Source organism: Zonotrichia leucophrys, unplaced genomic scaffold (genome assembly GCF_028769735.1).
Source record: "Zonotrichia leucophrys gambelii isolate GWCS_2022_RI unplaced genomic scaffold, RI_Zleu_2.0 Scaffold_124_135276, whole genome shotgun sequence".
In the NCBI taxonomy this organism is placed as follows: domain Eukaryota; kingdom Metazoa; phylum Chordata; class Aves; order Passeriformes; family Passerellidae; genus Zonotrichia; species Zonotrichia leucophrys.
In genome coordinates, this window is record NW_026992329.1 from 65,535 (window position 1) to 79,041 (window position 13,507).

General features: G+C 58.1%; 1 protein-coding gene across 2 annotated transcripts in view; it reads right to left on the reverse strand.

Annotated features, from left to right (window-relative positions):
• Nucleotides 1-13,507, reverse strand: part of LOC135460910 (venom factor-like) — a 65,340-nt gene that overhangs the window by 7,993 nt on the left and 43,840 nt on the right. For both annotated transcript variants that reach the window (XM_064737879.1, XM_064737878.1), the window contains 7 exons: nucleotides 11,586-11,749; nucleotides 7,950-8,108; nucleotides 5,159-5,309; nucleotides 4,992-5,043; nucleotides 4,096-4,183; nucleotides 3,084-3,170; nucleotides 1,519-1,624 (listed from right to left, as the gene is read on the reverse strand). In XM_064737879.1, coding sequence (XP_064593949.1) covers nucleotides 1,519-1,624; nucleotides 3,084-3,170; nucleotides 4,096-4,183; nucleotides 4,992-5,043; nucleotides 5,159-5,309; nucleotides 7,950-8,108; nucleotides 11,586-11,749 — 807 coding nt within the window. The remainder of the gene's footprint in view (nucleotides 1-1,518; nucleotides 1,625-3,083; nucleotides 3,171-4,095; nucleotides 4,184-4,991; nucleotides 5,044-5,158; nucleotides 5,310-7,949; nucleotides 8,109-11,585; nucleotides 11,750-13,507) is intronic.

A 13,507-nucleotide genomic window follows, 5' to 3' on the forward strand; every position in this document is an offset into this window, starting at 1 on the left:
AGTGACAGGAACAGTGACAGTGACAATGACGGTGACAGTCACACACCAATGCTGTAGTAGCTGTAGACAGGGACAGTGACAGAGGTGGCAATGACAGTGACACACTGATGCTGTAGTAGCTGTAGACACTGACAATGACAATGACAGTGACACAGTGACACAGTGACACAGTGACAATGACAGTGACAGTGACACACCGATGCTGTAGTAGCTGTAGACAGGGACAGTGACAATGACAGTGACACAGTGACACAGTGACAGTGACAATGACAGTGACACACCGATGCTGTAGTAGCTGTAGACGCTGACAATGACACTGACAGTGACAGTGACACAGTGACAGTGACAATGACAGTGACACAGTGACAATGACAGTGACACACCGATGCTGTAGTAGCTGTAGACGCTGACAGTGACAATGACAGTGACACAGTGACACAGTGACAGTGACAGTGACAGTGACACACCGATGCTGTAGTAGCTGTAGACGCTGACAGTGACACAGACAGTGACAATGACACAATGACACAGTGACAGTGACAGTGACAATGACAGTGACAGTGACAGTGACAATGACAGTGACAGGGACACACTGATGCTGTAGTAGCTGTAGACGCTGACAGTGACAGTGACAATGACAGTGACAGTGACAATGACAGTGACACAGTGACAGTGACAGTCACACACCAATGCTGTAGTAGCTGTAGACAGGGACAGTGACAATGACAATGACAATGACACAATGACACAGTGACAGTGACAGTGACAGTCACACACCGATGCTGTAGTAGCTGTAGACGCTGACAGTGACAGTGACAATGACACAGTGACACAGTGACACAATGACAGTGACACAGTGACAGTGACAGTGACAGTGACACACCGATGCTGTAGTAGCTGTAGACGCTGACAGTGACAGTGACAAGGACAGTGACAGTGACAGTGACAGTGACACAGTGACAATGACAGTGACACAGTGACAATGACAGTGACACACCGATGCTGTAGTAGCTGTAGACACTGACAATGACAATGACAGTGACAATGACAATGACAATGACACAATGACACAGTGACAGTGACAGTGACAGTGACAGTGACAGGGACACACCGATGCTGTAGTAGCTGTAGACGCTGACAGTGACAGTGACAATGACACAGTGACAGTGACAGTGACAGTGACAGTGACAGTGACACACCGATGCTGTAGTAGCTGTAGACACTGACAGTGACAATGACAGTGACACAGTGACAGTGACACAGTGACAGTGACAGTGACAGTGACAGTGACAGTGACAGTGACACACCGATGCTGTAGTAGCTGTAGACGCTGACAGTGACAGTGACAGTGACAGTGACACAGTGACACAGTGACAGTGACAGTGACAATGACACAATGACACAGTGACAGTGACAGTGACAGTGACACACCGATGCTGTAGTAGCTGTAGGACAATGACAATGACACAGTGACACAGTGACAGTGACAGTGACAGTGACACAGTGACAGGGACACACCGATGCTGTAGTAGCTGTAGACGCTGACGGCCGCCGGCTGGATCAGCCCCACCTGGAACCTCTGGTGGGCCTTGAAGGCGAAACACTCCTGGGCCCTGTGTGACACCTGGGGACAGCGCGGGGACAGCGCAGGGACAGGGACGGGGACAGGGACAGGGATGGGGATGGGGACAGGGACAGGGACAGGGACAGGGACAGGGACAGGGACAGGGACAGGGATGGGGACAGGGGAAAGGCATAGGGAGAGCCACAGGGACAGGGACAGGGACAGGGACAGGGACAGGGACAGGGATGGGGACAGGGACAGGGATGGGGACAGGGATGGGGACAGGGACAGGGACAGGGACAGCATGGTGACAGGGACAGGGGACAGCACGGGGACAGGGACAGCAATGGGGACAGGGACAGGGGGTAGGGGAGATGGACAATGACAGGGACAGGGGACAGGGACAAGGACAGGGGACAGGGGAAAGGGACAGGGGACATGGGACATGGTAGAGGGACATGGGACAACAACAGGGACAGGGATGGCGGCAGGGACAGGGATGGGGACAGGGGAAAGGCATAGGGAGAGCCACAGGGACAGGGGACAGGGATGGGGACAGCAATGGGGACAGGGACAGGGGGTAGGGGAGATGGACAATGACAGGGACAAGGGACAAGGGACAAGGGACAAGGACAGGGGACAGGGGAAAGGGACAGGGACAGGGGACATGGGACATGGTAGAGGGACATGGGACAACAACAGGGACAGGGATGGGGACAGCGGACAGGGACAGGGGACAGAGACAGGGGGACAGGGGGACACCAGGACAGGGACAGGGGACATGGGGGTGGCACTCAGGCTGCGAGCCACCTCCCCAGTGCACCCGGTCCTGTCCCCAGCCACGTCCCCGTGCTGTCCCCACCCATCCCTGTCCTTGTCACCACCTTGAGACTGTTGCTGTCACCACCCCTGTCCCAGCTGTGTCCCTGTCACAGCCTTGTCCCCTTCCTGTCCCTGCCCATGTCCCCAACGCCATCCTGACCCCTGTCCCTGTCCCCCCTCATTGTCCCTGTCCCCACCCCAGTCCTCTCACACTCCTGTCCCACCTTGTCCCCATGTCCCTCCTGTCCCCAGTGTCCCCCGTGTCCCCACCTTCATCATCACGCCTGTCACCCTCCTGTCCCTGCTCATGTCCCCAACTCCATCTTGGGTCCTGTGACATCTTGTCCCCATCCCTGTCCCACCATGTCCCCGTCCTTGTCCCACCATGTCCCTGCCCCACCATGTCCCTGTCCCTGTCCCACCTTGTCCCCATCCCTGTCCCACCCTGTCTCCATCCTGTCCTATTCCTGTCCCACCTTGCCATTGTCCCATCTTGTCCCTGTCACCACCCCAGTCCTGTCCCCCTCCTGTCCCTGCTCATGTCCCCAACTCCACCCTGGTCCCTGTCCCTGTCCCATCCCTGCCCCACCTTGTCCCCATCCCTGTCCCACCTTTTGTCCCTGCCACCACCCCAGTTCTGTCCCCACCCCCGTGTCCCCAGTGGCCCCAATGTCCCCAGTGTCCCCAGTGTCCCCACCTTGTCCAGGTAAATGACGACGTTGCTCCGCTCTTTGTCCTGGTCCAGCTCGAACTTGGAGATGTACCTGTCCACGCCCTCGGACAGCTGGGGACACAGGGACAGAGGGACAGAGTGACATCGGGGACAGTGGGGACAGCGCGGACAGAGTGACACTGGGGACAGAGCGACATTGGGGATAGCAGGGACAGAGTGACACCAGGACATTGGGGACAGTGGGACATTGGGGACAATGGGGACAGCGTGACATTGGGGATAGCAGGGACAGGAGGGACAGAGCGACATTGGGGACAGAGTGACACCGGGGACAGTGGGGACAGAGTGACATTTGGCATGGGGGACAATGGGGACAGTGTGACATGGACACTGGGGACAGTGTGACACTGGGACGGAGGGGACAGTGTGACATTGAGAACAGAGTGACATTGGGGACAATGGGGAAGTGTGACATTGGGGACAGAGTGACATTGGGGACAGCGGGGACAGAGTGACAGTGGGGACAGTGTGACATTTGGGGACAGCGGGGACAGTGTGACACCGGGCACGGGGGACACATGGGGACAACAAGGATGTGGGGACACAAGGACGCACGTGTGGCAATGAGGGGACATGGTGGCACATGATGGCACTAAGACTTGGGGTCCCCTGTCTTTGTCCCCATGTCCCCCTGCTGTCCCCATGTCCTCACAGTGTCCCCATGTCCCCCTGGTGACCCCATGTCCCTGAGGTGTCTCCATGTCCCTTCGCTGTCCCCGTGTCCTTGTGGTGTCCCCATGTCTCCCTCAGTGTCCCCATGTCCCCTCAGTGACCCCATGTCCCCTCAGTGTCCCCATGTCCCCACACTGACCCTCCTGAGGTCCTGCACGTCTGGTGTGAAGCCCGTCAGCATGGACACGGTGGCATCCACGGTGTCCCCTCAGTGTCCCCATGTCTCCCTCAGTGTCCCCATGTCCCCTCAGTGACCCCATGTCCCCTCAGTGTCCCCACAGTGTCCCCATGTCCCCACACTGACCCTCCTGAGGTCCTGCACGTCCGGTGTGAAGCCCGTCAGCATGGACACGTCCAGGATGGACATGGTGGCATCCACGGTGTCCAGGTACCTGTGGGGACACAGCTGAGGCCACCCCGCCTGTCCCCACCCCTGCAGTGTCCCCAATGCCCCCTCCCCGATGTCCCCAATGTCCCCATGGGACAAGGTGAGTGCTTTTTGTTCCCAGTGTCACCATCCTTGTCCCCAGTGTCCCCAATGTCACCAGTGTCCCTCCATCCCATTCCTCACCCTGTCCCCAGTGTCCCCACTGTCCCCACCTTGTCCCTGCTATCCCCAGTGCCCCCAATGTCCCCAATGTCCCCAGTGCCCCCAATGTCCCCAATGTCCCAGTGCCCCAATGTCCTCAAGACCCCCCCTTGTCCCTGTTCTCCCCAATGTCCCCAGTGTCCCTCCAGCCCATTCCCCACCCTGTCCCCAATGTTTCCAATGTCCCCAATGTCCCCACTGTCCCCACTGTCCCCAGTGTCCCTCCAGCCCATTCCCCACCCCAATGTCCCCAATGTCCCCAATGTCCCCAGTGTCCCCAGTGTCCCTCCAGCCCATTCCCACCCCACTGTCCCCACTGTCCCCACTGTCCCCAATGTCCCCAATGTCCCCAATGTCCCCATCCTTTTCTCTATGTCCCTGACCCCAACATCCCCTCCCTGTCCCCAATGTCCCCTGTGTCCCTCCATCCTATTCCTCACCCTGTCCCCAATGTCCCCCCAGTGTCCCAAATGTCCCCAATGTCCCCATTGGTGTCCCCAATGTCCCCAATGTCCCCAGTGTCCCAAATCCCCCCAGTGTCCCCATTTTCACCCTTGTCCCCACTGTCCCCAATGTCCCCCCAGTGTCCCCACTGTCCCCACTGTCCCCACCTGGTGCAGATGTTGATCTTGACCGTCCTGATGATGTCCTGCTCCTCCTTGCCTGGGTGGGGACAATGAGGTGACATCAAAGGTGACACGAGGCACTCACAGAGGGGACACGGGGAGGGGCTGGCGGTGACACCGCCGGGACAGGGAGGGGACACTTGGGGACCCACCGTGGTCGACGTCCTGCACGTCCACGCTCAGCTGGAACTTGTCACACTTGTCCTCCTTCTCGGGGACCTTGGCGTGGTACACGGTGACCACTGTCATTGTCCCCTTGCCCACGCCCTCGGCCTTGACCGTGAACTCCTCGTTGTGCTTGGTCTGAGGGGACATCGGGGACATTGGGGACATTGGGGACATTGGGGACACTGGGGACATTGGGGTCATTGGGGACATTGGGGACACTGGGACATTGGGGACATTGGGGACAATGGTACACGGTGACCACTGTCATTGTCCCCTTGCCCACGCCCTCGGCCTTGACTGTGAACTCCTCGTTGTGCTTGGTCTGAAGGGACATTGGGGATATTGGGGACATTGGGACATTGGGGACACGGGGGACATTGGGGACATTGGGGACATTGGGGACATCAGGAGGGGACATTGGGGACATTGGGGACAGTGGGACATTGGGGGACTTCGGGGACATCGGGGACACTGGGGACATTGGGGACATTGGGGGCATTGGGGATATTGGGGATATTGGGACACTGGGGACATTGGGGACATTGGGGACATTGGGGATATTGGGGACATTGGGGACGTTGGGGACATTGGGACATTGGGGACATCGGGGACATTGGGGACATTGGGGACATCAGAAGGGGACATTGGGAGGGGACATTGGGAGGGGACACCGGGATGGGACAGGGGACATCCCTAGGAGGGACAGGGGACACTGGGAGAGGACAGGTGACATTGGTGACATTGGGAGGGAACAGGGGACATTGGGGACATCGGGAGGGGACAGGGGACATCCCCAGGAGGGACAGGAGACATCAGGAGAGGACATTGGGAGGGGACGGGGACATTGGGAGGGGACATTGGGACAGGACAGGGGACATCCCCAGGAGGGACCGGGACATTGGTGACATTGGGAAGGGACAGGGGACATTGAGGACTTTGGGAGGGGACAGGTGACACTGGGAGGGGACAGGGGACATCGGGAGGGGACATTGGGAGGGGACAGGGGACGTTGGTGACATCGGGAGGGGACATTGGGAAGGGACATTGGGACAGGACAGGGGACGCCCCCAGGAGGGACAGGGGACATTGGTGACATTGGGAAGGGACATTGGGACAGGACAGGGGACGCCCCCAGGAGGGACAGGGGACATTGGTGACATTGGGAAGGGACAGGGGACATTGAGGACTTTGGGAGGGGACATTGGGAGGGGACAGGTGACACTGGTAGGGGACAGGGGACATCGGGAGGGGACATTGGGAGGGGATAGGAAACACTGAGGACTTTGGGAGGGGACAGGGGACATTGGGACAGCACAGGGGACAATGGGACAGGACAAGGGACATTGGGAGGGGACAGGTGCCAGTGCCAGGGGACAGGGACAGGTGCCAAGGACAGCGGCCAAGGACAGGTGACAAGGACAGGTGACAATGCCAGGGACAGGTAACAGGTGGCAAGGACAGGTGACAAGGACAGGGACAGGTGGCAAGACAATTCCAGGTATCAGGTGCCAGGGACAGGAACAGGTGACAAGGACAGGTGACAAGGACAGGTGACAATGCCAGGAACAGGTGCCAGGGACAGGAACAGGTACCAAGGACAGGTGACATTACCAGGGACAGGTAACAGGTGACAAGGACAGGTGACAAGGACATGGACAGATGCCAGGGACAGGGACAGGTGCCAGTGCCAGGTGACAATGCCAGAGGACAGGCAACAAGGACAGGGACAGGTGCCAAGGACAGGTGACAGTGCCAGGGACAGGGGCAATTCCAGGTGCCAGGTGACAGGGACAGGTGACAAGGACAGGTAACAAGGACAGGTGACAATGCCAGGGAAAGATGAGTGGTGACAATGCCAGGTGACAATGCCAGGGGACAGGTGACAGAGACAGGGACAGGTGACAATGCCAGGGACAAGGACAGGGACAATTCCAGGGCACAGGTGCCAGGTACAGGTGTCAGGGACAGGGACAGGTGCCAAGGAGAGGGACAGATGCCAAGGACAGGTGCCAGGTGACAAGGACAGGTGCCAAGGACAGGTGCCAGGTGACAGATGACAGGGACAGGTGCCAATGCCAGAGACAAGGACAGGGACAATTTCAGGTGCCAGGTGCCAGGTACAGGTGTCAGGGACAGGTGACAGGTGCCAGGTGCCAATGGCAGGTGCCAAGGACAGGTGACAGGGACAGGTGCCAAGGACAGGTGCCAAGGACAAGGACAGGTGACAGGGACAGGTGCCAATGGCAGGTGCCAGGTGCCAATGGCGGGTGCCAGGTGACAAGGACAGGTGCCAAGGACAGGTGCCAGGTGCCAGGTGCCAATGGCGGGTGCCAGGTGACAAGGACAGGTGCCAAGGACAAGGACAGGCGCCAATGGCAGGTGCCAAGGACAGGTGCCAGGGACAGGGACAGGTGCCAGGGACAGGGACAGGTGCCAGGGACAGGGACAGGTGCCAATGACAGGTGCCAGGGACAGGGACAGGTGCCAGGGACAGGGACAGGTGCCAATGGCAGGTGCCAGGGACAAGGACAGGTGCCAATGGCAGGTGCCAGGGACAGGGACAGGTGCCAGGGACAGGGACAGGTGCCAATGGAAGGTGCCAGGGACAGGGACAGGTGCCAATGGAAGGTGGCAGGTGCCAGGGACAGGTGCCAAGGACAGGTGCCAGGTGCCAGGGACAGGGACAGGTGCCAGGGACAGGGACAGGTGCCAGGGACAGGTGCCAGGGACAGGTGCCAGGTGCCAGGCGGCAGTGCCAGGCGGCAGCGCCGTTACCTCGGCCGAGCGCGCCACCAGCGCGTTGCGGTTCTCGATGCGGTAGCGGACGGGGCTGGCGCGGCGCGGCAGCAGCACCGACACGTCCAGCTCCAGCTGCTCCTGCGCCCGCGCCACCGCCTGGTACCGGGCCAGCGCTTGGAACACCAGGATGGTGGCCTGAGGGGACACCACAGTCACCAGGGCTTGGGGACACTGATGGAGAACCCACAAGATCTCCTGGATGGACACCAGGGTCACCAGGGCTTGGGGACACCAGCTGTGTGTGCTGGGACAGTGCTTGGAACACCAGGATGGTGGCCTGAGGGGACATTGGTGTCACCAGGGCTTGGGGACACCAGCATGGTGGCCTGAGGGGACATCGGTGTCACTGGGGCTTGGGGACACTGATGGAGAACCTACAAGGTCTCCTGGATGGACATCAGTGTCACCAGGGCTTGGGGACACCAGCTCTGTGTCCACCTGGTACCGGGCCAGCGCTTGGAACACCAGGATGGTGGCCTGAGGGGACAGCGGGGTCACCGGGGCTTGGGGACACCACCTGTGTGTACTATGACGGTGTTTGGAACACCAGCATGGTGGCCTGAGGGGACACCGGGGTCACCAGGGCTTGGGGACATTGATGGAGAACCCACAAGATCTTCTGGTTGGACACCAGGGTCACCAGGGCTTGGGGACACCACGATGGTGGCCTGAGGGGACACCGGGGTCACCAGGGCTTGGGGACATTGATGGAGAACCCACCAGATCTTCTGGGTGGACACCAGGGTCACCAGGGCTTGGGGACATTGATGGAGAACCCACCAGATCTTCTGGGTGGCCTTGAGGGGACATTGGTGTCACCAGGGCTTGGGGACACCAGGATGGTGGCCTGAGGGGACATTGGGGTCACCGGGGCTTGGGGACACCACCAGGATGGTGGCCTGAGGGGACACCGGGGTCACCAGGGCTTGGGGACACCAGGATGGTGGCCTGAGGGGACATTGGTGTCACCAGGGCTTGGGGACACTGATGGAGAACGTACAAGGTCTCCTGGATGGACATCAGTGTCACCAGGGCTTGGGGACACCAGCTGTGTGTGCTGGGACAGTGCTTGGAACACCACGATGGTGGCCTGAGGGGACACCGGGGTCACCAGGGCTTGGGGACACTGATGGAGAACCCACAAGACATTCTGGGTGGACACTGAGGTCACCGGGGCTTGGGGACACTGATGGAGAACCTACAAGGTCTCCTGGATGGACATCAGTGTCACCAGGGCTTGGGACACCAGCTCTGTGTCCACCTGGTACCGGGCCAGCACTTGGAACACCAGCATGGTGGCCTGAGGGGACATTGGGGCCACCATGGCTTGGGGACACTGGTGGAGAACCCACCAGCTCATCTGAGTAACCTTCAGGTCACATTGATGCCACCAGACCTTGGTGACACTGGGTGGAGAACCCACAAGTTCTCCTGGGTGGCCTGAGGGGGCATTGGTGCCACCAGGGCTTGGGGACACTGATGGAGAACCCATAAGATCTTCAGAGTAACCTCGAGGTGACACCACCTGGACCACCCCAACCTCTTCTGCATGACCTTGAGGTGACACCAGTGCCACCAAACCTTGGTGACACCACCTGGACCACCCTGAACTCTTCAGAGTCACCTCAAGGTGACATTGGTGCCACCAAGACTTGGTGACACTGGGTGGAGAACCCACAAGTTCTCCTGGGTGGCCTGAGGGGACATCAGAGTCACCATGGCTTGGGGACACCAGGATGGTGGCCTGAGGGGACATTTGGGGTCACCAGGGCTTGGTGACACTGGGTGGAGAACCCACAAGTTCTCCTGGATGGCTTGAGAGGACACTGGGGTCACCAGGACTTGGGGACAGTGGTGGAGAACCCACCAGATCTTCTGAGTGGCCTTGAGGTGACATTGGTGCCACCAGGCCTTGGTGACACTGGGTGGAGAACCCACAAGTTCTCCTGGGTGGCCTGAGGGGACATCAGAGTCACCATGGCTTGGGGACACCAGGATGGTGGCCTGAGGGGACATTTGGGGTCACCATGGCTTGGGGACACTGATGGAGAACCCATAAGATCTTCAGAGTAACCTCGAGGTGACATTGCTGCCACCAGACTTTGGTGACACCACCTGGACCACCCCAACCTCTTCAGAGCAACCTTCAGGTGACATTGGTGCCACCAGGCCTTGGTGACCCTGGTGGAGAACCCACCAGACCTTCTGCGTGACCTTGAGGTCACATTGGTGCCACCAGGCCTTGGTGACACCACCTGGACCACCCCAACCTCTTCTGAGCAACCTCGAGGTGACGCTGGGTGGAGAACCCACAAGTTCTCCTGGATGGCCTTGAGGGGACACTGGGGTCACCATGGCTTGGGGACACTGCTGGAGAACCCACCAGATCTTCTGAGTAACCTCGAGGTGACACCACCTGGACCACCCCAACCTCTTCTGAGTCACCTTGAGGTGACATTGATGCCACCAAGACTTGGTGACACTGGGTGGAGAACCCACAAGTTCTCCTGGATGGCCTTGAGGGGACATCAGAGTCACCATGGCTTGGGGACACCAGGATGGTGGCCTGAGGGGACATTGGGGTCACCATGGCTTGGGGACATTGATGGAGAACCCGTAAGATCTTCAGAGTAACCTCGAGGTGACATTGCTGCCACCAGACTTTGGTGACACCACCTGGACCACTCCAACTTCTTCAGAGCAACCTTCAGGTGACATTGGTGCCACCAGGCCTTGGTGACACTGGTGGAGAACCCACCAGACCTTCTGCGTGACCTTGAGGTCACATCGGTGCCACCAGAGCTTGGTGACACCACCTGGACCACCCTGAACTCTTCAGAGTCACCTTCAGGTGACATTGGGGTCACCATGGCTTGGGGACACTGGGTGGAGAGGGCACAAGTTCTCCTGGATGGCCTTGAGGGGACATCAGAGTCACCATGGCTTGGGGACACTGCTGGATAACCCACCAGATCTTCTGAGTAACCTCGAGGTGACACCACCTGGACCACCCCAACCTCTTCTGAGTCACCTCGAGATGACATTGGTGCCACCAAGACTTGGTGACGCTGGGTGGAGAACCCACAAGTTCTCCTGGATGGCCTTGAGGGGACATCAGAGTCACCATGGCTTGGGGACACTGGTGGAGAACCCACCAGATCATCTGAGTAACCTTCGGGTGACATTGGTGCCACCAGAGCTTGGTGACACCACCTGGACCACCCCAACCTCTTCAGAGCAACCTTCAGGTGACATTGGTGCCACCAGAGCTTGGTGACACTGGTGGAGAACCCACAAGTTCTCCTGGGTGGCTTGAGAGGACACTGGGGTCACCAGGACTTGGGACACTGGTGGAGAACCCACCAGACCTTCTGCGTGACCTTGAGGTCACATTGGTGCCACCAAGCCTTGGTGACACCACCTGGACCACCCTGAACTCTTCTGAGTCACCTCAAGGTCACATTGGTGCCACCAAGCCTTGGTGACACCACCTGGACCACCCCAACCTCTTCTGCCTGACCTTCCCCTCCTGTGCCACCCACGCTGTCCCGAAACCCCAACTCCCACCCCTGTCCCACCATCACCACCAGGGATGTCCCCAGGATGTCCCACCTGGGTGGACCCGTAACCTCCTCCGTAGTAGTTCTGCTGGGCCAACCAGCGCACCACCGGCCCGGCCAGCTGGGACCTGTCCATCTCCAGCAGGGCCAGCAGCGCGTAGGACGTGCCCTCGATGTTGAAGGTGCGGGCGTTGCGCTCCTCCCAGCTGGCCCCACCTGCGGGGACATCGGGGACAGCCCTTGGGTCACCAGGGACCTCCACCAGGCCACCTCGGCCCCGCCACAAAGGTACAGCCCCGGGTGAGGTGGTATCTCGGGAGGGTTCTAAATCACTGCTGGAGAAGGTGAGGAGGACACAAAAGCACCTCCTCTGACCCCAAATTCCAGCCCTGGGTGAGGATTCAGTTCTGGAGAACCTCAGGAGAACCTCAAGAGAACCCAAAACCACCTCCCTTCACCCCAGTTTCATCCCTTTTAACCCCAAGGTGAGATGTCACCTTGGAGAACCTCAGGAGAACCCAAAACCTGATTTGGAGAACCTCAGAAGGACCCAAAACCATCTCCTCTGACCCCAGTTTCATCTCATTTAACCCCAAGGTGAGGTTGGAGAACCTCAGGAGAACCCAAAACCTGATTTGGAGAACCTCAAGAGGACCCAAAACCACCTCCCCTGACCCCAAATTCCAGCCCTGGGTGAGGATTCCATTTTGGAGAACCTCAGGAGAACCTCAAGAGCACCTCCCTTCACCCCAGTTTCATCCACTTTAACCCCAAGGTGAGATGTCACCTTTGGAGAACCTTTGGAGAACCCAAACCCACCTCCTTTCACCCCAATTTGACCCCTATTGAGGTCTCACCTTTGGAGAACTTCGTGAGGACCCAAATCCACCTCCTTTCACCCCAAATTTGACCCCTCTTGAGATGTCACCTTTGGAGAACCTCTTGAAGACCCAAACCCACCTCCTTTCACCCCAATTTTGTCCAATTTCCACCCCAGTTTTGGTGTCACCTTTGGAGAACATTTGGAGAACCTTTGGAGAACACAAACCCACCTCCTTTCACCCCAATTTTGACCAATTTCCACCCCAGTTTTGGTGTCACCTTTGGAGAACCTTTGGAGAACCCCAATCTAGGTTCTTTTACCCCAGTTTGACCCCTGTTGAGATGTCACCTTTGGAGAACCTCTTGAAGACCCAAACCCACCTCCTTTCACCCCAATTTTGACCAATTTCCACCCCAGGTTTGGCGTCACCTTTGGAGAACCTTTGGAGAATCCAAATCTACGTTCTTTTACCCCAATTTGACCCCTGTTGAGGTCTCACCTTTGGAGAACTTCTTGAAGATCCAAACCCACCTCCTTTCACCCAATTCTGACCAATTTCCACCCAGTTTTGGTGTCACCTTTGGAGAACCTTGTGAGAACCCAAACCCACCTCCTTTCCCCCCAATTTTGACCAACTTCTACCCCAGTTTTGGTGTCACCTTTGGAGAATCTTTGGAGAACCCAAATCCACCTCCTTTCACCTCGATTTGACCCTCTTGAGATGCCACCTTTGGAGAACCTTTGGAGAACCTTTGGAGAACCTTTGGAGAACCCAAACCCACCTCCTTTCACCCCAATTTGACCAATTTCCACCCCAGGTTTGGTGTCACCTTTGGAGAACCTTTGGAGAACCTTTGGAGAACCCAAATCTAGGTTCTTTTACCCCAGTTTGATCCCTCTTGAGATGTCACCTTTGGAGAACCTTTGGAGAACCCAAACCCACCTCCTTTCACCCCAATTCTGACCAATTTCCACCCCAGTTTTGGTGTCACCTTTGGAGAACTTCATGAGAACCCAAACCCACCTCCTTTCACCCCAATTTGACCCCTCTTGAGATGTCACCTTTGGAGAACCTTTGGAGAACCTTTGGAGAACCCAGAACAACCTCCTTTCACCCCAATTTGACCAATTTCCACCCCAGGTTTGGTGTC